General features: G+C 39.6%; 1 protein-coding gene across 3 annotated transcripts in view; it reads left to right on the forward strand.

The window, feature by feature from the left end:
• Nucleotides 1-25496, forward strand: part of nup58 (nucleoporin 58) — a 59402-nt gene that overhangs the window by 19701 nt on the left and 14205 nt on the right. For all 3 annotated transcript variants that reach the window (XM_073043752.1, XM_073043754.1, XM_073043753.1), the window contains exons 10-14: nucleotides 722-801; nucleotides 1628-1746; nucleotides 6618-6700; nucleotides 11259-11457; nucleotides 14637-14735. In XM_073043752.1, the coding sequence (XP_072899853.1) occupies nucleotides 722-801; nucleotides 1628-1746; nucleotides 6618-6700; nucleotides 11259-11457; nucleotides 14637-14735 (580 nt within the window). The remainder of the gene's footprint in view (nucleotides 1-721; nucleotides 802-1627; nucleotides 1747-6617; nucleotides 6701-11258; nucleotides 11458-14636; nucleotides 14736-25496) is intronic.

Here is a 25496-nt window from a genome sequence, read left to right on the forward strand (position 1 = left end):
GTATCACATAAATGAAGATCATTACGCTCTCAACAGAAGTTGCAGATTTTTTTTTCCTCAAGTTGCGTTGGTTGTCTGAATAGGCTTTGGCTTCAAGGCCTTATTCAAATCCTCCCAATAAATTCTACTCATTCACGGGATATGGATGTTGGTGGCAAGGCTGACATTTACTGTTCTTGTCTAATTATCCCTGACTTGAAGAATCAGTTAAGATTCAGCCATGTTGGCAGATCTGGAATCACACATGACCAAACTGGGTGAGGATATTTGATAATCTAAATGTTCATCCCAGGAAAATATAGTTGAATGAGAAATTAACAAACTGCATTTTTTTGTTCGCATTGGGAAGGAGCAGAAATCAGATACCTCATCCTACTCTGGAATAAAAACCACCCAACTAAGCTGCTCTTTGAAGTATGGAAACCTTGCCAATGGAGTTCCTCCTGATTCCTCTTCCACTTCTCTCCCCTTGAAAAATGGCCTAAAATAGCAGAACTTGTTTTTTGTGACACACACACAAAATGCTGGGGGAGCTCTGCAGGTCAGGCAGCTATGGAGGGGAATAAAGAAATTATGTTTCTTGTGCTTTTTAGGTGGGTGAAAGCTTCGGAGTTATCAGGTAGAGGAAAAATGGAGAAATAAAAACAGCTGACACAAAATATTGGAGCAATCTCAGAAGAAAGGCCCCTTTAAATCTGATAATATTTTGCCTTTCTCATAGGAGCTTAAAAATGCTGAAATAGCACTAAGAACACAAAAGATACCACCAGGACTTCAGCATGAAAATACAGCACCAACTGAGTAAGTCAGTGAATTTCTCTTAAGCAGTATATTTGCCAAAACATTCAATATTTGATTGAAAATTTTAAAACTAAAATCATACTTCTGGTTAAAAAATGTTAGTGATACACTTGCATGTTTCTCACATGAATTAAAAAATAAGATTTATTACAAAATGGGAACTTTGCAGAAGAATCAGATGCTCAAATTGAAATTTGGCATTTTTATTTTAATGCTGTGTCTAGTTTCACAGTCAGTGGAAAGAATTGGTGCTATAATGTTAGCTGACCGGAAAGCAGAATGCCATTTATAAGAAATAGTATGACATAGTTTTCTGATTGTTGCATGCCTCCATTGAGGCTGGTACTGCATCTGCATGGAGACACCTCAAGTAGCCTTCTTCCCTTACATGCCCATACGGTATCTCACATATACCACATATGACTTGGCATAGTGTAATCGTGTAGATCTGGTGTCAGAAACCATCTCCTGGAGGAAGCACAAACCACTATGTTGCCAAGATCACCCACATTAAAAAGAAAAGTAAACCTCAACCTTAATAATTTTCTGTGTACAATTATTTTTTGAAAAATTCTGAATATTCACCTTCCCTGTTCCCTCACCTTGTTTTACCTTTTTTCATTCTTAAATGGCTCGGGGAGAGAGAGAGAGAGAGAGCTGGTGAAATCAACCGTGGTTCTTCTGCACTTGCCACCTAAATAGTAATTTGGCATAGTTGACAAAACTGTCTTTCAAACTTCATTTAAAATGTTATGGCTATAATATTTATAGATGTTTATGAAATATTTATTATCCTGCTCAGCAAGTTCTAATGTGTATTTGACAGCTATTTCAGGCAGTTGGTGGAACAGTTTGAGGTTCAGTTACAGCAGTATCGACAGCAAATAGAGGAGCTGGAAAATCACCTTGCTACACAGGCTAACAGCTCTCATATGACTCCACAAGGTTTGTACTTCTAAGCAAAAACTCATATGTTTTCTATTTGAAGTACCCAGGAAACAGAATAAAGTCATCATTTATGAAATATGGGCTTCACTGATGAGTCCAGCAATTACGGTATTATCCATCGCTAATTGACACCTTGAACTTCTGTATTTCTAAGCCTGGATGTTGTATGATTTGTGGAGGCAGAGTAGGGAGGGAAACCTTAATGGTAGCATTGCTATTTGCCTGCTGTCCTTATTGCTTTTGGGTATTGAAAGGTAATGAGTTTGTAATGTACTTTTGGTAAATAACTGCAGCTTACTTTGTTCCTTGAATCCATACTACTATTCAGTGAGATCAGGATGATCTGTAACCTGACTATATCATCCTTTTTATCCTGTCCATTAGCGTCTACTGTTACTGAAATTTTATCAATTTTAAATTTAATGTTTTGCGTTACTTCATTTGCTGTTTTTTTTTAAATGAATTCCAAATTTCTAATGTCTTTAGTGTGCATAAATATTTAATAATGTCTTCAGTCTAAATTTAGACTTTTGCCTAGATTTTGTGGGAAATTGCCTATGGGATCAATGGTGCTGCTCACTGACAGCAATCTCTGAATTTTGTCCAGAAGTTGATAGAAGCAATGCTTTTCACAACTGTGCACCAACCACTCTCTGCACTTGAGTTGGAAAATCTGCTTCAGTAACTTGCAACCGGTTGCTTTGAGCATAAGGAGCTTGTCATGGATTTTGTATAGCTATTAGAATAGATTCTATCCTTGGTGCATTAGTCATCTACATATAAAGACCAATATTCCATTAGCTACTTTAATTATTCTATTTAACTCTCCATGGCATGTATTGATCCTTACTAATTTTGTCCAAACTTTAATTGACGTATCGTTTTCAGATCTGAAGTTTATTTTTACCATATTGAAATAAATTGTCATAGTTCACTCCATTTACTGTATCTCTTGTTGAATGTCCCATCTACAAAGATGTAGCTCCCCATCCAGTCATTTATGTCAATCATAAATATGTGTGAACCAATCTTTTAGATTATCACCAGCACACTGCTAGTTTGAGTAGCTTCTCCTAAAGCATTCAGTCACTTCTTGGCCAACTCTTGCCGTTTTAAACCCATCAGCATAGCATGTTCATCTGAATTATTTTTAACTGCAACAGCCATAAATTCTTGACACAGTTGTTGAACGTGTTAACTCTGATAATTTTCCATATTTTCTTTCACACTAATTTTTTAAAGTTTCAAGTGTTATGGAATGTTTACTAAGTCACAAAATATTTTCAAAATTACATGTAAGACACTTCCACCTAGAGTACTTTGTAGAAGTCTTAGGCATGCTAGATTTTTTAATGTAAATTTTGTTTTAGATGTGTTTTTTTTGCCTCTTACATTAGTGTGTCAGTAGAAAAGAGTAAATTTAGATTTCCAAAAAAATTAAATGTCACAGGGAAAGTAACATATTAAATAATAGACATGCTTTCAAATAAAAACTTGATTACTTTGTAGGTATATAACTCAATGCATGATTAAACAAAGATAACAAGATGCTAATGTTCAATGACATAATGAGCTGAATGAACATCAGTTGCAAGAAAATGATTGTGAACCCTTTGCTTTGCTTTGTGAACCTGGTTTTCTGCTTTAATTACTCATAAAATGTGGTCTGATCAACTAAGTCACAATAATAGACTGATAAACACTCAGGTCTTTAGAAATATTTTTGTAGCTTTTACCAGCTTCATGCATCTCTCAGTTCTCTCCTAAGGTCCTCTGAAAGTTGATTGAGGCATGGTGCACATCAATCGATCTTTCCTGAGAAGAGCAGGCTCTGTCAGTCACATCCTGACTTTGTGTGTCTTTTTTATAGGGCAGAAAACCTCTACAACCCGCACTTCCAATCTCATCTCATTAGTTGGAACACCTGACTCAAAAGAGCTTTTGTAAAAGGCAGTGCCCCAGAGATTCTCATACTTTTTTTCAACATAGATTTTGATTGTTTAAATCGTATACTCAGTATTAATGAGAAGTACAATTGTTTGCTATTAGTTTAGGCAGATTGTTTGTCTTTTACTGTGACTTAGATGAAGATCAGACCACATTTTATGATTAATTAATGCAGAAGACCAGGTAATTGCAAGGGGTTCACAAACTCTTTCTTGCAACTGTAAACTGAGAAACTAAAACAGAAGCAGGTATAGAAGGAATCAAACTGGGCGAGGGACAACCAAACTAAAAGGTGAGGATCAGACAGATGTGACTGTTTAAATTATCAATTCTTACACCATGGCAAGAGTGAGCACAGCAAAAAGACACAAGGTAATCATCCTGCATCAGAAATTGCATGGCAGACAGGAGTTGCAAGATATGCTGAACAAGTTCTTCTGAAGAAGTACAAAGAAATGGGCAAGGTTGAGGATCAGAAACACAGTGGTTCTGCAGATGAGAGATACATCAATCTGACATCCCTTCTAAACTGGAAGAAGTCCAGCACTGTTCTCAGCTGTGAACTCACAGAAACCACTGGAACCTAGGTACACCACTCTGCAGTGCAGAGAACTCTTGTCAGAAGTGGTCTTCATGGAAGAGTTGCTGCCGAAAAGCAATTCCTTCAAAGTGGAAATAAAGCCAAGAGACTCACCTATGCACAAAAACACAAGGATAGAAGCACTGAGTAATGGCAGCAAGTGCTCTAGACTGACAAGTCAAAATGAATTTTTTTGGGTCAACCAGGAGGCATTTTGACTGTTTAAGAGCTGAAGAGTGCCATATTGAATAGTGTCTAGCCAACAGTGAGGAACCTTTCCTAACTCACTAGCCATCTGAATCTGAAAAAATTGCCTTGTAGACAGAGAGTGCGGTAGTACTGTACTCTGAGAAGTCTTTTCACACGTCCTTAGACTGGAGAGAGTGTGCTGATGATCACAATATTGATTATTTTCTAAGAATGCGACCCCTCTGATGTAGGGATCGCCTGTGTGTTAGGTTACCTTGGGATGCCGTGACTTCTTTTCCTCACTCATGTAAATACTGACGCAATGTAGTTTGAATGGTATAAAAGTGGAACTAATAACATACATATTCACACACATAGCACACACATGCTGAGGTGCACCAGTGTTGATTGTTACTGAGGTGGTGGTGCTATTACCGATCTATGCAGATTGTGGCCGTCTTATTAGGAAGTTGAGGATCCAGTTGCAGAGGAAGGTACAAAGGCCTGGGTTCTGGAGTGTTCTGATCAGAACTGTAGAAATGATTGTGTTAAATGCTGAGCTGTAGTCAATAAATAGCATCCTGCCATAGGCATTTGTATGTCCAGAGGATCCAAGGCCACATGAAGAGACAATGAGATCCTGTCTGCCATAGACCTATTGCAGTGGGTCTAGGTCCTTGCTGAGACAGGAGTTAATTCTAGCCATAACCAACATCTCAGGGCACCTCACTGTAGATATGAGTGATACTGGACAATAGTCATTAAAGCAGCTCACCCTGCTCTTCTTGGGCACTGCTGTAATTGTTGCCCCTTTGAAACAGGTGGGAGCTTCCGACTATAGCATTGAGAGATTGAAAATGTCTTTGAATATCCTGGCCAGTTGGTTGGCACAGGTTTTCAGAGCCCTACCAAGTACTCCATTGGGACCTGCTTACTGGCCAAGACTGATTACTGGTAGCACATTAATTCCAAGTTGGGAATGATGGCAATTCCAAGCTAACTCATTATATATTCCAAAATCCAAAAAAAACTTCCAAAGCATTCCAGTCCCAAGCATTGTGGATAAGGGGTACTCAACCTGTATCTGTAAAAATTAATTTTTAAAAATTTTGAAAACGTGATGCATGTAATTGACTTTGGTGAAGAGATATTGTATACTTCATCAGTTTTGTCTCCCTATATAACTATTAGTATTATCAAGATGGGTCCAAAATGCATTTTGTAAATTTTGGCAGAAACAGCAAAACATGCTTTTGTCTTCAGAAAAGTAATACTAAAGAAAAAGCTATCATCCTGAACAGGAGGACCTTGCTTACAGCTTAATTCACAAAGAATTTTTTTGCTAATATTATGTGACTTTCGATAATATTTCAAAGGAAGCACACATAAAATGCTGGAGGATCTCAGCAGGTCAGGCGGCATTTATGGAAAGGAGTAAGCAAATGATGTCTCAGGTCGAGACCTTCCATCAGGAATGGAAAAGAAAGGGGGAAGAGACTAGAATAAGAAGGTGGGTGGCAAAGGTGAAGAAACTAGGAGAGAATAGGTGAAATAACTAAAAGGTTGAAAAGGAGGAATCTGATCGGAGAAAACTGGATTTCCCCCCTTTATCCATTCCCATTCTGCTTCACTTCTCACCCCTTCTCATTGGTTTATCACCTCCCTCTAGTTCTCTTTCCCTTTCTTCCATGGTCCATTGTCCTCTCCTAACAGTTTCCTCCTTTGGCCCGTCACCTCTTCTACATATCACTTCCCAGATTCTTACAACTGCCCAACCCTCATCTGAATTCACCTATCACCTTCCAGTTTGTACTACCTTTCCCCCACCATTTTATTCTAGCCTCTCCTCCCTTCCTCTCTAATCTTGATGAAGGGGCTCAGCCTGAAACATTGACTGTTTATTTCTCTCTGTAGTTGCTGCCTGTCTTGTTGCATTCCTTCAGCGTTTTGTGTGTGTTGCTCAAGATTTCCAGCATCTGCAGAATCTCTTGTGTTTATGTTTTGAAGGGAATTATTGGAGCATATCCATTGGTCTATACCTTGTGTAGAAATTGGCACAAAGGAGAGTGATAGGGAGAATGTGTAACAAAAGCACTGCAGAATGGCAACAGAATTGTTTTTTGCTATTCATTTATTTTTGTCACTTCTACAGACTTGTCTCTTGCAATGCAGAAAGTATACCAGACATTTGTAGCTCTGGCTGCTCAACTTCAGTCAATACATGAAAGTGCAAAGGTATGGTAGAATCTCAAGTGTTTGCTTATTATCTAAAAATCTTCAATTTAATACATTGAAAATTGTGTTTAATATTCAGTTCTCTGCATTCATGAATATAAATAGGGAAGATTTAATACAAAATAACAGATTTTTAAAATATGTGAAAAAGTATCTCCACAGAAAATGCAACTAGGATTTTGTTTAATCGTATTTTTATTTTAAAATCGAAAGTCCACAATCAGTTTTTAATGAGTAAAATTGGTCCTGTAATGGCAGCAAAACGAACTATTAAGAGGAATTAAGCTGGTCGGGCAGCATCTGTGGAGGCAGTTGGATAGCATTTTCTGTTGAGACCATGCATCAGGTAGATTTCAGTAGGCTGCTAACAAAATGCTCTAAAAGCAGGTTTTGTTTTAATTCTGCAGCAATAGTTTTTACTCCTTTTTCTGAGTATGATCTGATGTGTAAGCTATTTCAGAATTGTTGTTTAGAGTCACCAGGGTTCCAGTCTTAAAAAAAAATAAATCCAGGCTCTTTCATTATGTGAAAGATGTTCTAACCTTTTTTCCTTTGAAGATCTGGATCTCCTGTTAGCCTTTGGGAAAATAAACTTTGTTGTGTAACACATCAAAGTCCCTCTATCCTTTGTAAGGCCTTATTAAAGCCAAATAATATTTCTAAAAAGCAATTATCAGAAACTTTTATTGCCTAACCCTTGCCAGCTCAGAATAGGCATCTCAGTTATTTTGAATCGTGCTTACCTTAAAGAAAGAAATAATGTTACCAGCGTGAGAAAGATAAGCAGTCAGACAGATTTATCACTTGTTAGAAGAATCAGAAGTAATATGAAAAAAAAAATTATATACCCCAAGTTGTATTGCAGCAGTGTATAAAACTGGTCTACACTGCATTCAATTCACGAGATAACCAACTTTCTGTAAGCTTCAACCTGAATAGTCCATATTAAATCAACAGGCTAACTATTTTGGCTGTAGTGAGATTGGCATAAAAGAAGAGCAGTTAATGTGGGATGGCGGGAAAGAAGAAGTATGAAGTAGATAAGATAGAGCAAGAGAAATAATTTCATCCCCTCTGCATCATTCTGTTGCCCTCTTTTTTTCCAGTTGTCCTTTTCTCCCCCTCACCACCCTCTCACTTCTCTCTCCCTCTCACCTCCCACCTCACCTCACACCCCCTCTCTCTCACACACCCCTGCTCTTTCACACCCCCCCGCTCTCTCTCTCACGCACCCCCGCTCTCTCTCTCTCACGCACCCCCGCTCTCTCTCTCTCACGCACCCCCACTCTCTCTCTCTCTCTCACGCACCCCCGCTCTCTCTCTCTCACGCACCCCCGCTCTCTCTCTCTCACGCACCCCCGCTCTCTCTCTCTCACGCACCCCCGCTCTCTCTCTCTCTCACGCACCCCCGCTCTCTCTCTCTCTCACGCACCCCCGCTCTCTCTCTCTCTCACGCACCCCCGCTCTCTCTCTCTCTCACGCACCCCCGCTCTCTCTCTCTCACGCACCCCCGCTCTCTCTCTCTCACGCACCCCCGCTCTCTCTCTCTCTCACGCACCCCCGCTCTCTCTCTCTCACGCACCCCCGCTCTCTCTCTCTCTCACGCACCCCCGCTCTCTCTCTCTCTCACGCACCCCCGCTCTCTCTCTCTCTCACGCACCCCCGCTCTCTCTCTCTCACGCACCCCCGCTCTCTCTCTCTCTCACGCACCCCCGCTCTCTCTCTCTCACACACCCCCGCTCTCTCTCTCTCTCACGCACCCCCGCTCTCTCTCTCTCTCTCTCACGCACCCCCGCTCTCTCTCTCTCTCTCTCTCACGCACCCCCGCTCTCTCTCTCTCTCCCACGCACCCCCGCTCTCTCTCTCTCCCACGCACCCCCGCGCTCTCTCTCTCCCACGCACCCCCGCTCTCTCTCTCTCACGCACCCCCGCTCTCTCTCTCTCACGCACCCCCGCTCTCTCTCTCTCTCTCTCTCTCTCTCTCACGCACCCCCGCTCTCTCTCTCTCTCACGCACCCCCGCTCTCTCTCTCTCTCACGCACCCCCGCTCTCTCTCTCTCTCTCACGCACCCCCGCTCTCTCTCTCTCTCTCACGCACCCCCCGCTCTCTCTCTCTCTCACGCACCCCCGCTCTCTCTCTCTCTCTCTCACGCACCCCCGCTCTCTCTCTCTCTCTCTCACGCACCCCTGCTCTCTCTCTCTCACGCACCCCCGCTCTCTCTCTCGCAACTCCCCCTCTCTTGCACCCCCCCTCGCACCTCCCCCCTCTCTCCTCCCACCCTCTCTCTCTCGCACCTCCCTCCCTCTCTCGCACCTCCCACCCTCTCTCTCTCTCGCACCTCCCACCCTCTCTCTCTCTCGCACCTCCCACCCTCTCTCTCTCTCTCACCTCCCACCCTCTCTCTCTCTCTCTCACCTCCCACCCTCTCTCTCTCTCTCACCTCCCACCCTCTCTCTCTCTCTCACCTCCCACCCTCTCTCTCTCTCTCACCTCCCACCCTCTCTCTCTCTCGCACCTCCTCCCACTCTCTCGCACCTCCTCCCACTCTCTCGCACCTCCCTCTTTCTCTCTCTCACCTCCCACCCTCTCTGTCTCTCACCTCCCACCCTCCCTCTCTCGCACCTCCCTCCCTCTCTCTCGCACCTCCCTCCCTCTCTCTCGCACCTCCCTCCCTCTCTCTCGCACCGCCCTCCCTCTCTCTCGCACCGCCCTCCCTCTCTCTCGCACCTCCCTCCCTCTCGCACCTCCCTCCCTCTCTCTCGCACCTCCCTCCCCCTCTCTCGCACCTCCCCCCACTCTCTCGCACCTCCCTCCCTCTCTCGCACCTCCCTCCCTCTCTCGCACCTCCCACCCTCTCTCTCTCTCGCACCTCCCACCCTCTCTCTCTCTCGCACCTCCCACCCTCTCTCTCTCTCGCACCTCCCACCCTCTCTCTCTCTCTCACCTCCCACCCTCTCTCTCTCTCTCTCACCTCCCACCCTCTCTCTCTCTCACCTCCCACCCTCTCTCTCTCTCTCACCTCCCACCCTCTCTCTCTCTCTCACCTCCCACCCGCTCTCTCTCTCTCACCTCCCACCCGCTCTCTCTCTCTCACCTCCCACCCTCTCTCTCTCTCTCACCTCCCACCCTCTCTCTCTCTCTCACCTCCCACCCTCTCTCTCTCTCTCACCTCCCACCCTCTCTCTCTCTCGCACCTCCCTCCCTCTCTCTCGCACCTCCCTCCCTCTCTCTCGCACCTCCCTCCCTCTCTCTCGCACCTCCCTCCCTCTCTCTCGCACCGCCCTCCCTCTCTCTCGCACCTCCCTCTTTCTCTTTCTCACCTCCCACCCTCTCTGTCTCTCACCCACCCTCCCTCTCTCGCACCTCCCTCCCTCTCTCGCACCTCCCTCCCTCTCTCGCACCTCCCTCCCTCTCTCTCGCACCTCCCTCCCTCTCTCTCGCACCGCCCTCCCTCTCTCTCGCACCGCCCTCCCTCTCTCTCGCACCTCCCTCCCTCTCGCACCTCCCTCCCTCTCGCACCTCCCTCCCCCTCTCTCGCACCGCCCTCCCCCTCTCTCGCACCTCCCCCCACTCTCTCGCACCTCCCTCCCTCTCGCCCCTCCCTCCCTCTCTCACCTCCCTCTCTCTCTCTCGCACCCCTCTGTTACACACACCTCTTGCTCTCTCTCTCTCAAACCTCTCTCGCGCACCCCGACTCTCCCTCTCCCACCCCGTCCCCCTCCATCTTGCACCGTCGTGCACCCCCTGTCTCTCTCGCGTACCTGCTCTCTCGCACCCCTCTCTCTCTCACCCCTACCTCTCTTCCTCTCTCTCAGCCCTACTCCTCTCTCTCTCACCGCTACCCTCCCTCCCTCCCTCCCTCCCTCTCTCTCTCTCTCTCTCTCTCTCACTCTCTTTCACCTCTCTCTCTCTCTCTCTCTTTTCTCTGCCACAGCATTGTTCCCTGTACACTTTTAACTTTGCTAAATTCACACACAATATTTTGCACTGGATGCTAAATTCAAAACCTCTGCTGCCTTGTAAGAAAAGGTCTTGAAAAGACTGATGTCTAAACAAAGGTGGAAAATAAATCCTCAAGTTTCCTTAGAAGTTTTCTGCAGTTAGTATTCAGAAGTAATGTTCAGTAACTATTGATTGTAAAATTATCTCGAGTGTTATAGGTAGTGTAATCTGTTTTAAGATGAAAGCAAAGCTTTGATACATTTGTCCCTAATTCATTGCCAGTCTAGATGGGGGAAGGGTGAAAGCACTCACATGTTGACGCATAGGTAGCAACAACCTAAAATTGATTATTGTATCGAGTATTTTCAAAATCCACAGGTATTGGAAATAATTGATTGGGAATTGTGCAAAATTTTTAACATAGGTTTAAAAGTGAGATACAATACTTTTTGTTTGTGAGTACTTACAACTTAATAGTGATTAAGTGGTTTATATTTGGTGATTTAAAGGTAATTAGCAGTTTTCATAAATATAGTTTATGTTATTAGCTTTTTACTTATTTTGTCTGTCATAGTTTGCCATTCTGTATAATGAAGCTTGACTTTTTCTCTTCAGATTCTAAAAGAGCAGTATCTTAGCTATCGTAAGACATACTTTGGTGATACCACTGATGTCTTTGAAGCAAGGCGTGCTGAAGCTAAGAAGTGGCAGAATACTCCACGTATCACAACTGGACCAACTCCCTTCAGCATACCAAATGCAGCGGCAGTTGCCATGGCTGCAACATTAACACAGCAGCAACAGCCTGCTACAGGTCTGAATGTCTTCAAGTTATAGATGAATAGTGCTGAGACAAATATATGATTACATTGGTCATATGTTAAAATCTATACAGTATTTACAAATACTTCTCTTTTAATTTTGTCTTCCTAAATACATCTCAGTGGTCATACTGCTGTATTAGAAAGCAACTAAGACTTCCTTGTACCTTTTTGTCATTTTTTAAAAATTAATGGTACCTGCATAGAAAAGTACTATTTCATGGTTATGCAGGACCCACAAAGCAATAATCTTAAAGCTGTAAGATACCTAATTTCTTAAATTGGTAATTTAGAAAATGTGAAGTGACTTTTTATACTATGGTAAAGGTGACTAAGATTCTAGATAGAAGTGACCTTGTAAGGCTTTGAATGTTGTTGAATCACTAAATTCTGATAACTTGCAGAAAATGTGAAATATTTGTTAAAATTGTTATGTTTTTGTTTTAAAAAAATTAAAAATTTTAAGAATGGATAAATGGGTGAATTTTAGGTGCACATAACCCTAAATATTGTTTTAGGTGAGGTTGCTTACAAACGATAACTACTGAAGGATGATACAGATACCATATCCTTTATTCAGTGAGGTCTTTTTTCTTCATTTGATCATGGAAAACAGTATTGTATAATACACTGGTATAATAAAATGCGCTGCAAGAAATTGATTTATGCTAAGGTACCCAATGTGGCACATTCCTGATCTGAGTTAAAAGGTGAATAACAGGAGCTAGTCAGTTTTCCTGCAAAAATTATCATTTAAAAAGTCATTTAGTCCAAGTCATCTGTTTTTTCAACTCCTAGTATCTTTAAGAATTTGTTACAAGACATGACAGATCATATATAATCTATCAGTTGCAGACTAGATTGACAGGGAAATTTTAACATGACTTCTTATTTGAATAAAAATCCCCGCATTTAAAAAATAGCAGCTTTTCATTGTAGTTGCAATTCCCAATAAAGACAGGATGCCAGGGGTATAAATCTATTTTATAATTGAAGTTTCAGGGATATAAACAAATGTAATGAATTAAAATACCTTGATATTTTTATGAAGGTATAATAAAGTTTACATTAAGGAAGTACTACAACATTAATATATGGTCAATTTTTAAGAATGAAATTTGACACAAAAGAAATTGTTTACAAGGAGTAGCTAATAAGTGTTAGCAAGCTGGAATTTCTTATACTTGCTCCATAATATTATATTTTACATATTCACGAACAGCATTTAGAATGCATGTCTTAATTAACATGTTCCAGAGCAACATTTATAATCTGAATCTTATTTGTTGATCTCAGCCACAAAACAATTGTTTCACACAGTAAATATTTATTGATGGCTTGCCTCTTAACTCTCCCACCTTTCCACCAGTATAACTGGTTCCAGTTAGGATGTGTAGAATTAAAAAGACTTTTTAAAAGAATTTGAAGTAAATGCCAGAGTATTTGCTATTATTAATCAATTAATAGCAGTGTAAACATTTAATTAAATTAAAATTTGTAAGATATTCTCAAAACAAGGCTGCTAGAAAAAAAGTGCAGGTAAGTTTGTGCACTTTTCATGTGCTATATTTTATCTTTATAAAACAAATTTTCTAACTTTGCTTTCTGAAAGAGCAGCAATAGTATTGTTCCCTGAAAACAATTGCCAAAAAGTTTTATTATATCCCAGTATTGTAAAATTCCAAACGCACTACACAGAATTATTTCTTTGAGTACAGTATACATAAATGTGCAGTGCCACAGTTGCCTTCCTTATTAACACTAGGTTACTACACTAGTTTGGTTATGAAATCAATCTTTGTAAACTATATATTATATAATACTGCATTATCTGTAAAACTAATGTTACACTTATTTATGTATCTGTCTCTTTTCATTGTTCATTGAAATCTATGATAAAAAGGGACAGTGTCAATTAATTGGCCTACATGGGCTGAATTTTTCCATGTGAATATTGTCAAATATATTCAAAATTTTCTACTTAAACCATCTTTTAGTAAATGCTCCAACTAGTTTTGCAAATTTTGCAATACCATATGCTAGCATTCCTTAATGCTATAAATTTTTATTCAAAAGTTGATAGCATTTTTTTAGTTCTTAATATTGTCTATAGTTGTGTGAGAATTGTGGAAAGTTTTGAAATGAAGCCTACGTAGGCACACAAAATGGTACTGTCTCTTCAGAATTTGATCCATAATTTGATTAGATGGTTTTGGCATTTCTTTTGGCATAATTATAATACTTTGCTTTCACCTTCCAAATTCCCTTTTGACAGTTAAGTCATCTATAACATCAGACTACCAAAAGCAATAGCAAAATAAGTGGTGTGTTTGAACTGTGAAAGGATGGATGTGTTTAACCGACATTTGAAGTGTAAATTTAGTGGTGCCTTTTTAAAACTGCACACGCAAAGAAATTCACTTCTGGTTGTAACTGCCTTTAGAATTTGGATGATTTTTTTTCCCGCCGTTTATTTAAAACGTTGCCTAATATCAAACTGTAGTGCACTAAAATCAAGAATATAGCATTTATGAATTAACAAAAATGAAAATTTTATTGTTGTGTTGACATGTAATTGAGATGTTTCAAAACTAAACAATAAATTGAGATGTGAAAGATCTTATTGTCTTCTTATGTATTTTTGTTCTTTAAGTATTACTAAATTGACTCATTTGAGCATGATGTACATATAAAGTTTAAACATAAATCTGAGGCTTTGTGACAGGACGTAAGCTATTTGCTGACTTTTAAAAAGCAAAATTAGGGGCATGATATTGTGCTGGTTATACAAATCATAGTGTGAGCTTATTTTCTGAAATTAAAGAAGAAAATACTGACCGAAGTAACAGTAAAGAAGGGATTTCGTAGGATTTTGCTCTGGTCAACCTTAGTGTTCTCCAATTGCTACTGAGTGGCTGAATTGGCAAAAAAAAAGTGTTAAAAAAGATTAAATAAATATGGATCAATTATATTGTTAAGTTTTTCTAATGCTAAATTCTTCTTGGATCAGTTTAAGTCTAAATACATACACTTGATGTCTTTGTCCATTATTTCAAGTGTAGTTGAAATAAAATTCTCATTGGAGAGTCATTTAATTAAAATATATACTTAAAGATATTTCTAAGTGTAATGGAAATTTTGTCTTTTTTTCCCTCAATTATTTCTATATCAGGACCACAACCAGCTTTGGGAGTTAACTTTGGAGCACCATTCGTCTCAGGTATTGGCACTGGCTTGCAGTCAAGTGGCTTAGGTTCTTCAACACTTGGAGGTACTATTTTATAAAAACCTTTTTCTAATGTCCAAGTTTTTATGTTGATGCTTTATAAATAGTATTCAAATGTATTAAATCAGTTAAAGTGACTTTAATTAATCCAAAAATAATTGCAAGCTATTTCCCAAATCAAAATTTCCTTACATGTAATGTTTTATATTTTTAAATAGTTCCATAAGGAAGGTTTTTTGTTTGTGATTAGTGAGTTATTGTAATATTGACTTAAGCCTGTCCAGAAGTTCTGAAAATTTAGTAAATGCCGTGCACCTTCAAGAAGAATATCCTTAAGTCTAGTATTTGGGTATGATACCTTTTTTTAAAAAAACCTTATTGAGTCTTAATTATTTTTTATTATTTTCCCTAAACCTGGCAGGTAGTGTTTCCTCTATAATGTGCATAAGCTACTAAGGAAATGGCACTTTCACCCTTGTAGAACTTCCATATGTGAACACTTCACCTCAGCTTACAAAATCTTTTTGTGTAACTTTTTGTTTCAGTTTCTTTACTCAGTTTCCAAGTTATAGCACTATTTCCCATTTTTTTCAATTGATTTATGTGCACTTCCACTTCCAACCCTCTCACCCTCTCTTTCACCTGCCAGCCTATTACCCCTCTGCCTGCTCTTGTAAAAACAAGAAACAGTAGAAACGTACAGTGGGTCTATCAGAATATAATTAGGTCTGCCAGAATCTAAAGTACAACAATTGTTGGTGCAGGCACAGTTACTACATAGTGTATTAGCATTAATTAACAGTGTTCATATATCTATAGTGCATCTCCAGTTGTCTGCTATCTGCAGCAAAATCGGAATAAGTAAAACTGATCATTCGCTATCTGATTATTCTGAAATTCCAATAGATCAGTATCTGGTTCATCAGATAATGTTTGTTTCAATCCCATACACTCACTGGGGCCACCTGGTTCCTGTGCTCCCTATAAATTTACCAGGGTCACTGGAAAATTTATTATTCACTATGTAACATCTCAAAAGAGTGAATTGTGTTGGAGTATTAATAGAATAACATTGAATAATTCAAAAATATTCTTCTGGTCCAGCACCATCAAAATACCTAGCATGTTGGATTAATGCAATTTTACTATACATTCATCAGAAGATCTAGCATAATGTTAGAACAGCAGAACACTGGGGATGCTGGAAATCAGAAACAAAAGAAAATGCTGGAACTACCAATAGGTCAGGCAGCATTGATATTTCAGGTTGATGATCTTTGATTTGAACTGGCAAAACCTAAAGATTAAACACATTTTAACTATGAAGACAGTAAAGAAAAGGGAATGTTTGGGATATTTATGAAATTAAATAATAGACAATGATAACAAAGGGAAATGATAATAGATGCATCTAGGTGCAATGAACATGGAAGTAACAGACCCATTATCTGTAACACAAGAAAATCTGCAGATGCTGATAATCCAAAGCAACACACATAAAATGCTGGAGAATCTCAGCAGTCTAGGTAGCATCAATGGAAAAGAGTTATCCGTTGACATTTTGGGCTAAAACCCTCCTTCAGGACTTGCAGTCCTTGATGTCTCAGCTCAAAACATCGACTGTTTACTCTTTTCCATAGTGCTGCTGGCCTGCTGAGTTCCATGTGTGTGACCTGTTATCTATAATTGCTGAACACAATATTAAGTGGAAGCTTGTAGTGTGCCATAATGGAAACTGGGGTTGTTCTTCATAAGCCTTGAATTTCATTGGAACGAACAGTCTAGAATACTGGTATGTGTTGGGGAATTTGACTGACAGACAACTACATAAGCACATGTACTTCACCACTATCTCTTCTCCCTCTGCCATTTTAGAGAAGACTGCACCCAAAGTGGAAATAGGGTGTGCTAAATTAAAATAGGTATAAACAAATCACACTTTCATTTGGAAGCTGTGCAGGATCCTGGATAATGGGAAGGTGAAGATAAAAAGGAAAGTGTTATATCATTTGGCAAAGGAAAATGTCATGGATAAAGGGAGGTGGCATTGATCATGTGACCTAGGACATCTGAAAGGAGTTGTTCCCTTGGGGAAAGAAAAATATTAGGTGGTGGCATTATGAATAGGAAGTTGGGGAAACCCTGCTGACTGAGCTTTCTCTGCCATTCATCAAAATTAAAGCTGATCTACATCATCACTGTTTTCCTGCACAATCCCCATATGCCTTAATTCCCTCAATAAACAGATATCCATTTGACCTCTGTGTGGAATAAACTTAATGAATGAGTCTCCTTAGCCATCTGGGTACAGAACTTCAAAGACTTGCCACCTATGGGATGAAAATATTTCTCTTAATATCAGTTCTAAATGGCCTTTCTCTTATTCTGAGACTGATTCTGGACTCCTAAACCAGGAAAAACATACTTCCTAATCTAGCCTATTGAGTCTTGAATGGTTTTTATAAAGTTCAATGAGATCTAAACTCTAAAGAATGCAGATCTTTGCTGTACATACTACAAAGCTGCCTTCTCTGAAACTAGCATAGCATATCTTTGTTGCACTTTGTCTATGGCAATCATATCTTTTTTTCTAGGTAAGGAAAACAAATTTGTTCACATTATATTCTCAGCAAGGCCCTATACATTTGCAAAACCTTTGCTTCTGTTTTCATTTACTCTCATAATAAAGGCCAGCATATTGTTTGTCTTCATTTACGTTTGCTACACCTGCATCTGGCTTTCATTGACTTGCCTACAAATCTTCAGACATCCTTGTACATCAACATTTCCTAGTTTAACTATTTTAAAAAGTACACCCTTTTCTGAATAATGCACTAAAGTGGATAACTTCTCATTTTTCTGCAGTACTTTGCATCTGCCGTGTTCTTGCCCACTCATTCAGCTTGTCGAGATGAGGACAGGAACGATCCTTTTCTAGATCAGGGAAGGAGATGGTAAATAAGGGCAAGAATATTAGAGTTGAAGACAATTTGTTTTGGAATGTTGTTAGTCATGGTGGAAGGAAGTAATTGAGCAAATGGGATGACAGTAACATGGAGGGTGATGGATTCAGAACAGATAAAACAAATATTCAGAAACTGGGAGAGTAGATTTAGAGTCGTTGTATGGACTGGGGTGGGGTGCTCTTTTCCTTCAATAGGAGTTACGGCCTGAGTACTGGAAAAACGAGATTTGTATAGGTACTTGATGGTTGTCAAGGGTAAAGTTTCTATTATGAGTTGCATGGGCGAGAAGCAGACCAAAACAAGACATACAAATGCAGACTTACTTGTGGGTTGCAGCATGGTGGCTGTATAAAATTTTGGGGATTATGACATTCAGGAAATGAGCTTTAAACCTTGGAGGCAATGAAGTCACTGATGATTTAGGAAAGAATGGATGGATGCTTAGTTGTGGGATTATGTTCTGCAAGGTATAGACTTATTCCACAAATTATCCATTTACATACAAGTAGTGCAGTTTGAATTTGGTCATTAGTTTCAAATTTGTTTTTGTCCTTCCTACCTGAATCCATACCTTGTCCCTCCCATCTAACTGACTATATTCTCTCAAAAAATAATCCAAATGTTAAAAATTTTGTACTTAATGTCTTGATTTTTCAGTTATTAACAATGCAATAGAATTTGCTGCTGGTATCAAAGAAAACTGCCCACAAAGATTTAGTGATCTCTGTGGTGTGAAACTTCCACTAATGTTATTTTTTTAACCAACATTATAAGGAACACACTTTTTAATTCGAACGACACTACTAGTACGTTAAAATCCAAAATATTCTGAAGTATTTTTCTGCAGACAGGAAATGTTTCTGCAGATATATATAATACAGTTTCTTGGTTATTTAGTATTTGAAGCAGTAATTAAAACTCGGTATGTTATTTAAAAATTCATTTTTACTGATGCAACAAAGTTCTCATCAGATCACTGATTTCTGAAGGTTGCATTGAAGTTTCCATAAGACCATAAGATATAGGAACAAAATTAGGCAATTTGGCCCATTAAGTCTGCTCTGCCATTTTATCATGGCTGACCCATTTTACATCTGCGCTCTAATCTCCTGCCTTCTCCCCATATGTCTTCATGTCCTGACTAATAAAGAATCTATCAGGCTTTACCTTAAAGGCTTGGCTTCCACAGACACACTTGACAATGAATTCCACAGATTCACCACTCTAGCTAAAGAAATTCCTCCTCATCTCTGTTCTATAATGACATCCCCTTATTCTCAGGCTGTGTCCTCTGCTCTTAAAACTCCCCCACCATAACAAACATTCTCTCTATATCCCTCTTTCAATGAAATCACCCCTCATTCTTCTGAATTACAGTGATTAGAAACGCAGAGCCATCAAACACTCCTCATATGATAAACCTTTCAATCCTGGAATGATTTTTGGCCTCACTAGTGCTTTATAAAGCCTTGACATTACATCCTTGCTTTTATATTCAAGTCCTCTTGAAATTAATGCTAACATCGCATTTGCCTTCCTCACCACTAACTCAACCTGCAAATTAACCTTCAGGGAATCCTGCACCAGGACTCCCAAATCCCTTTGCACCTCAGATTTTCATATTTTCTTCATTTAGAAAGTAGTTGTGCTTTTATTTTTTTCTACCAAACTGTATTACCATACACTTTCTGACACTGTATTCCATCTGCCACTTATTTGCCCATTCTCTGAATCTGTCTAAATCCTTTTGTAGCCTCGCTGCTTCCTCAAAACCATCTGCCCGCCACCTATCTTTGTATCGTCTGCAAACCTGGCTGCAAAGCCATCAATTCCATCATCCAAGTCATTGACATATAAGGTAAAAAGAAGCAGTCACAACACAGACCTTTGTGGAACACCACTATTCACTAGCAACCAACTGGAAAAGGCTCCCTTTATTCCCACTCTTTACCTCCTGCCAATTAGCCAATGCTCTGTCCATGCTGGTATCTTCCCTTCAATATCATGGGGTCTTAACTTGTTAAGCTGCCTCGTGTGGCTTTTTTTAAGAGATACTCTGAAAATCCAGGTACACAACATCCATTGATTCTCCTTTGTCTATCCTGCTTTTTATTTCTTCAAAGAATTCCAACAGATTTGTCAGGCAAGATTTTCTCTTAGGAAACCATGCTGACTTTGGCCTCCAAGTACCCCGAAACCTCATCCTTAATATTTGACATTTTCCAACCACTGAGGTCAGGCTAACTATCATTTCCTTTCTTCTGTCTCTTCCCCATCTTGAATAGTGGAGTGATATTTTTGATTTTACAGTCCTTCAGAACCATGCCAGAATCAACTGATTCTTGAAAGATCATCACTAATACCTCCACAGCTCTTCAGCCACCTCTTTCAGAACCCTGGTGTGTAGACCATCTGGTCCAGTTGACTTATCTACCTTTAGACCTTTCAGTTTACCAAGAAATTTCTCTCTAGTAATGGCAATTTTACATACTGTTGCCCCCTGACATCCTCAAACTTCTGACATACTGCTGGTGTCTTCCACAGTAAAAGATTTATTCAGTTGTCTGCCGTTTCCTTGTCCACCATTACTACCTTTCCAGCATCATTTTCCAATAGTCCAGTATGTACTCTCACCTCTCTTTTACTCTTTATATAGCTGAAGAAACTTTTGGTATCCTCTTTAATATTATTAGCAGGCTTACCTTCGTATTCCATCTTTTCCTTCATTATGACTGTTTTAGTTGCCCGTTAATTTTTATAAGCTTCCCAATCCTCTAACTTCCCACTAATTTTTGCTCTATTTTATGCCCTCTCCTTGGCATTTATGTCGCCTTTGACTTTTCTTGTCAGGCACAGTTGTATAATCCTGCCTTTAGAATATTACTTCATTGAGATCAATATATCCTGCGTCTTCTGAATTGCTCCCAAAAATTCCAGCCATTGCTATTCCGCCTTCAACCCTGCTAGTATTCTCTTCCAATCAATTATGGTCTGTTCTTTTCTCATGTCTCTGTGATTCCCTTTACTCCGCTGTAATACTAATACATCTAACTTTAGCTTCTATCATTGCAGGGTGACTTCTATCATTTTATGATTATTGACTCCTGAGAGTTCCTTTACCTTAAGCTCTCTAATCAATTCCAGTTCATTACACAACACCCAATCCAGAATAGCTGATCCCCTAGTAGGCTGAACCACAAGCTGCTCTAAAAAGCCATCTTTTAGGGATTCTAGAAGTTTCCTCTTGCAATCAAACGCCAACCTAATTTTCTCAATCTACCTGCATATTGAAATCCCTCATGACTATTGTAACATAGCTCTTTTGACATGCATTTTCTAGCTCCTGTTGTAATTTGTAGACCACATTTTTACTACTGTTGGGGGTCTATGTAACTCCTATCAGTTTCTTTTTACCCTTGCATTTTCTTAATTTTACCCATAATGATTTGACATTTTCCGATCATATGTCACTTCTTTTTAATGATTTGATTTCATTTTTACCAACAGAGCCTCCCACCTCTTCTGCCTACCTGCTTGTCCTTTCAATGCAATGTGTATCCTTGGACATTAAGTTCCCAGCTATATTCTTCTTCCAACCACAATTTAGTAATGCCCACAATGTCATACATGTCAATCTGTAACTGTGCTACAAGTTCGTCTACCTTTTCCGTATACTGCATGAATTCAAATATACTTTCAATCCTGTATTCAACCTTTTCGCTTTTGTCCACTTTTTACATTGCAGCTCATCCCGTTGACTGCAATTTCGCCCTATCATCAGTCTCTCCTTGCTAGCAGTCTCACTACATACTACCTCTGTAAGCCAACTACCCCATCCTTAGCACTATCACTCTGGTTCCCTTTCCCCTGCCAAATTAGTTTAAACCCTCTTGAGCAGCTCTAATAAACCTGCCTGCAAGGATATCGATCCTCCTCAGGTTCAGGTGTAACCCGTCCCTTTTGTACAGATCTCTTCCCCAGAAGAGATCCCAATGGTCCATAAATCTGAAACCCTGTCCACTGCACCAGTTCTTCAGCCATATATTCATCTGTCAAACCATCATATTCTTGCCTTCACTGGCACATGGCACAGGCAGCAATCCAGAGATTACTACCCTGGAGGCTCTGTTTTTTAGCTTTCAAACTAGCACCCTAAAATCTATCTTCAGGGCCTCAACACCTTTCCTACATGTTTTATTGGTGCCAATATGTACCAAGACTTCTGGCTGCTCATCCTCCCCTTGAGAATGCTGTGGACTTGATCCGAGACATCCCTGAGCCAGTCACTTGGGAGGCAACGTACCATCCAGGTGTCTATCGCGCCCACAGAATCTCGTCTCTTTTCCTCTGATTATGGAATTTCCAATCACCACTGCAATCTTCTTCACCTCTGTTCACTTCTGAGCCACAACGCAGGACTCAGTGCCAGAGACACAGTCACTGCAGCTGCCCCCACCCTGATAGGTCATCCCCCTTAACAGTATAGTGGTATACTTATTATTGACAGGAACGGCCACAGGTGTACTCTGCACTGGTTGCCCATTTCCCTTTCTTCTCCTGACAGTCATCCAGTTACCTGCCTCCTGCAACCTAGGTGTGATTACCTCTCTAGCTCCTATTGATCACTTTATCAGTCTCCCATGTGAGCAGAAGGTCATTGACCTGCTGCTCCAGTTCATTAACATGTTCTCTGAGGAGCTGAGAAGGTGCACCTGATGTAGATGTGGGTTTCCAGGAGGCTGGAGGTCTCCCAGAATTTGTATTTTCACACTCAGAACAAAACACAGCCCCAGGATCTGTTCTCACTGCACTTCGCCCTAACGGACAAGGAATAAGAATATCAGATACCTACCATGCCAAAACCTCACACTCTTAACCCTGATCCACTCACAACAATGGCCTCTCCACTTGCTGCTGCCTTTTTTTTAATTCGCTCTTTCTAATGAATCATGCTCATTGATTGGGTGCAGACCAAATCTGAAAAACTGCTGCGAAGCACTGCCTTTTTAATCTTGAATGCAAACCTAAGTGAAAACGTAGCGCTCTCTTCTTGCTCCTGCTCACTGATTGGGTGCAGTCCAAATCTGAAAAACTGCCACAAAACACTGCCTTTACAATCATGAGTACAAAATTAAGTGAAAATGTAGCTTTCTTCTCATACTCCTGCTCACTATTGGGTGCAGTCCAAATCTGAAAAACTGCTGCAAAATGCTGCCTTTGTTATCTTGAATGCAAATCTTAAGTGAAAGCATAGCTCTCTTCTCATTCTCCTGCTTGCTGACTGGGTACAGTCCAGTCTAATTTTCTTTTTGGAAGAGCAGGGAATCTCCGAGAGGAGCTTCTACATTTCTGCAATTAACTATGCATATCTATATCCCAGAAGTTCTTTTTAGTTCACTGCTATAATGATGACAGATATTGATAGATTTGCTGTCCCTTTTTTGACAGCAAAATTCATTTCATATGTGAGCCATCTATAGGCATACAGAACACTTGCAAGATGTTATAAAACATTATTCATTTCAGATTATTTAAGCATTAAACTTTGTTTCATTTGTTACCTTGTATTTCTCTAGGAAACTGATAATTAAACTGGTAATTCCAGATTCCTGAACTTTGAGAACAGTAAATTGTATACTGAATTAGATTATTAGGATATAGAACAATACAGCACAGTGTGGGCAGATATTGTGCCGTCCTGTATAAACTGATCAATCTAACCCTTCCCTCCTATATACCCGTAATGCTTCAGTTTTCTTACATCATGTACCTGTCTAAGCCTCTAACACTCCCAGCAGTGCATTCCAAGTACTTACCACTTTATGTGGAAAAAAAACTACCTCTGAGATATGCCCTAAACTTCCCTCCACTCACAAAACCCCCTCTGGTATGGCCACTGCTTCCCTAATAATTGGTGCTGGCTGTCCCCTCTGTCTATGCCTCTCATAATTTTATATATCTTTCATAATCCATCACACCAATGAGAAAAGCAAAAGCATGCTCAACCTTTCTCATAATTATTCTGTGGCAGTTTTCCTATTTATCTAACTGTTGATTTTCTATCTACTTTCAATTAAAAACCCTTAAATGCAATGTCGGTAATTTGATTTTTTACGTTATTATTCAGATTGTTTAATTCATATTCAGAGCACCAGATAATTGTATTACATAGTTGTGAATATCAGTAGTAAACTTTATTTTATTAAAAACTGCATGTGATGATGTACTATAGTCAGCCTTTCTCACTTTATTTGTTGACCACACTAAGGCAAATGCTGATTCTGATTTTTGTTCAAACAATTTTGAGCAACTTTCTTTTCTTTGGAGAAGTAATCCTGGCTTTACCAGGAGAAGTTGTTGTAGTGTGTTTCCTCTGTTCTCGAAATAGACTCTTCTGTATTCTTACTTTAATTTTCTATGATAGTGTCTTCTGTATTTCTGTAATCAACTATGCATATCTGTATTCCAGAAGTTTCTTTCAGTTCCACACTATAATGGTGCCAAGCACCAACAGTTTCACTCAGATTTCTCACTAAAGCTCTCAGGCAATATGTATGGAGAGCTTTCATTAGAGCTGAGTAAATTGATCTTGCTACAGAATTGACATATTGCTGCCAATTGTGCCTTATCTCCAATTCTTTGCCTGAGAAAATATTGTCAATAAATACTCTGCTTTCAGTGCTAATGCTATTTCCAACAAGATGAACGATAAAGTGAGTCCTTAATCAAGCATGGTGTCCATATTAAGAGTTTCTTTACGGAATTTATATATAACTGTTCTCCACTCATTTTTGGAAAAATTGTTCTCATTGGTAGAAGTTACTGTAGTTTGTTTGCTTCATTCTTTAGATTCTTGAGTAAATTGAAATAAAAACAGAAATTGCTAGAAATGCTTAGTAGCACAGGCAGTATTTGTGGAGAAAAATAGTTAATATTTACGATTAAGTTCTGTCAGACTGAGTTCCTAGATGACAGTAACTTGCATTTTCTGATTTTGTTTTACATTTTAGATTTCCAACATCTACAGTTTTATGTCTTGATTAAATTAACTCTTTTGCTTTATTACTTCTTGTGAGCCATAGACCCACTTCCAACTCTCTGGCTGACATAGTATTATCAATTAATGCTATAGTAAAAATACCCCTGACCATACAAGATGTTCATCCTTTTTGCTTGTCTTCTTTTCATGGGAAGAATTATTAACAGTAAAATAATTGTTCGTAATACCTCTGTTATGAGATAACCTATTATTTTAAGTTTGCAATTGTAATCTTCTAATGAACTTATGAGCATGACTTTGCATTGTCAACTTATTTTGCTGCCTGAATGTGCTTTGGATTGTTAGCGAGATTGTTATCTCTTAACATTAATATATGTGTTGGTAGTTAAATTAGCTATAAATACTATCAGAATAGTTTAAGAGATGATAAGAGGAGTCACCAGCGCAAATATAAATTATCCTTGTTGAATTGTTGGCATGGAGTCATTTTTGGTTTCTCTGCTCCATGAGTACTTTAACAATGTGTACAGCACTTCAGTCAGCAAGTTCTGTTTTGAAGTTTAATCTTGACCATTATCTGAATCGTGTAGCTATATGCATGAGCTGCAATGTGTTAGCCTGTTACTGCCCAGCATTTTTGTATGGTCATAGTAGGCTTTTTCTGTAGTATGTGTCCAAAACTTCAGGCAGATGAAGTGTAACACAGCAGTACAGCTTTCCACTATCCACATTTGGTAGTTATTCTTCAAAATAGGTTGGTCAAAGAAAACTTTTCTGGCTTTTCATTAAATGAAATTCTTCTTCTTATTATTATAATAACCTAGTTCATTGCTTATTATT

This window comes from Hemitrygon akajei, chromosome 4 (assembly GCF_048418815.1).
Source record: "Hemitrygon akajei chromosome 4, sHemAka1.3, whole genome shotgun sequence".
In the NCBI taxonomy this organism is placed as follows: Eukaryota; Metazoa; Chordata; class Chondrichthyes; order Myliobatiformes; family Dasyatidae; genus Hemitrygon; species Hemitrygon akajei.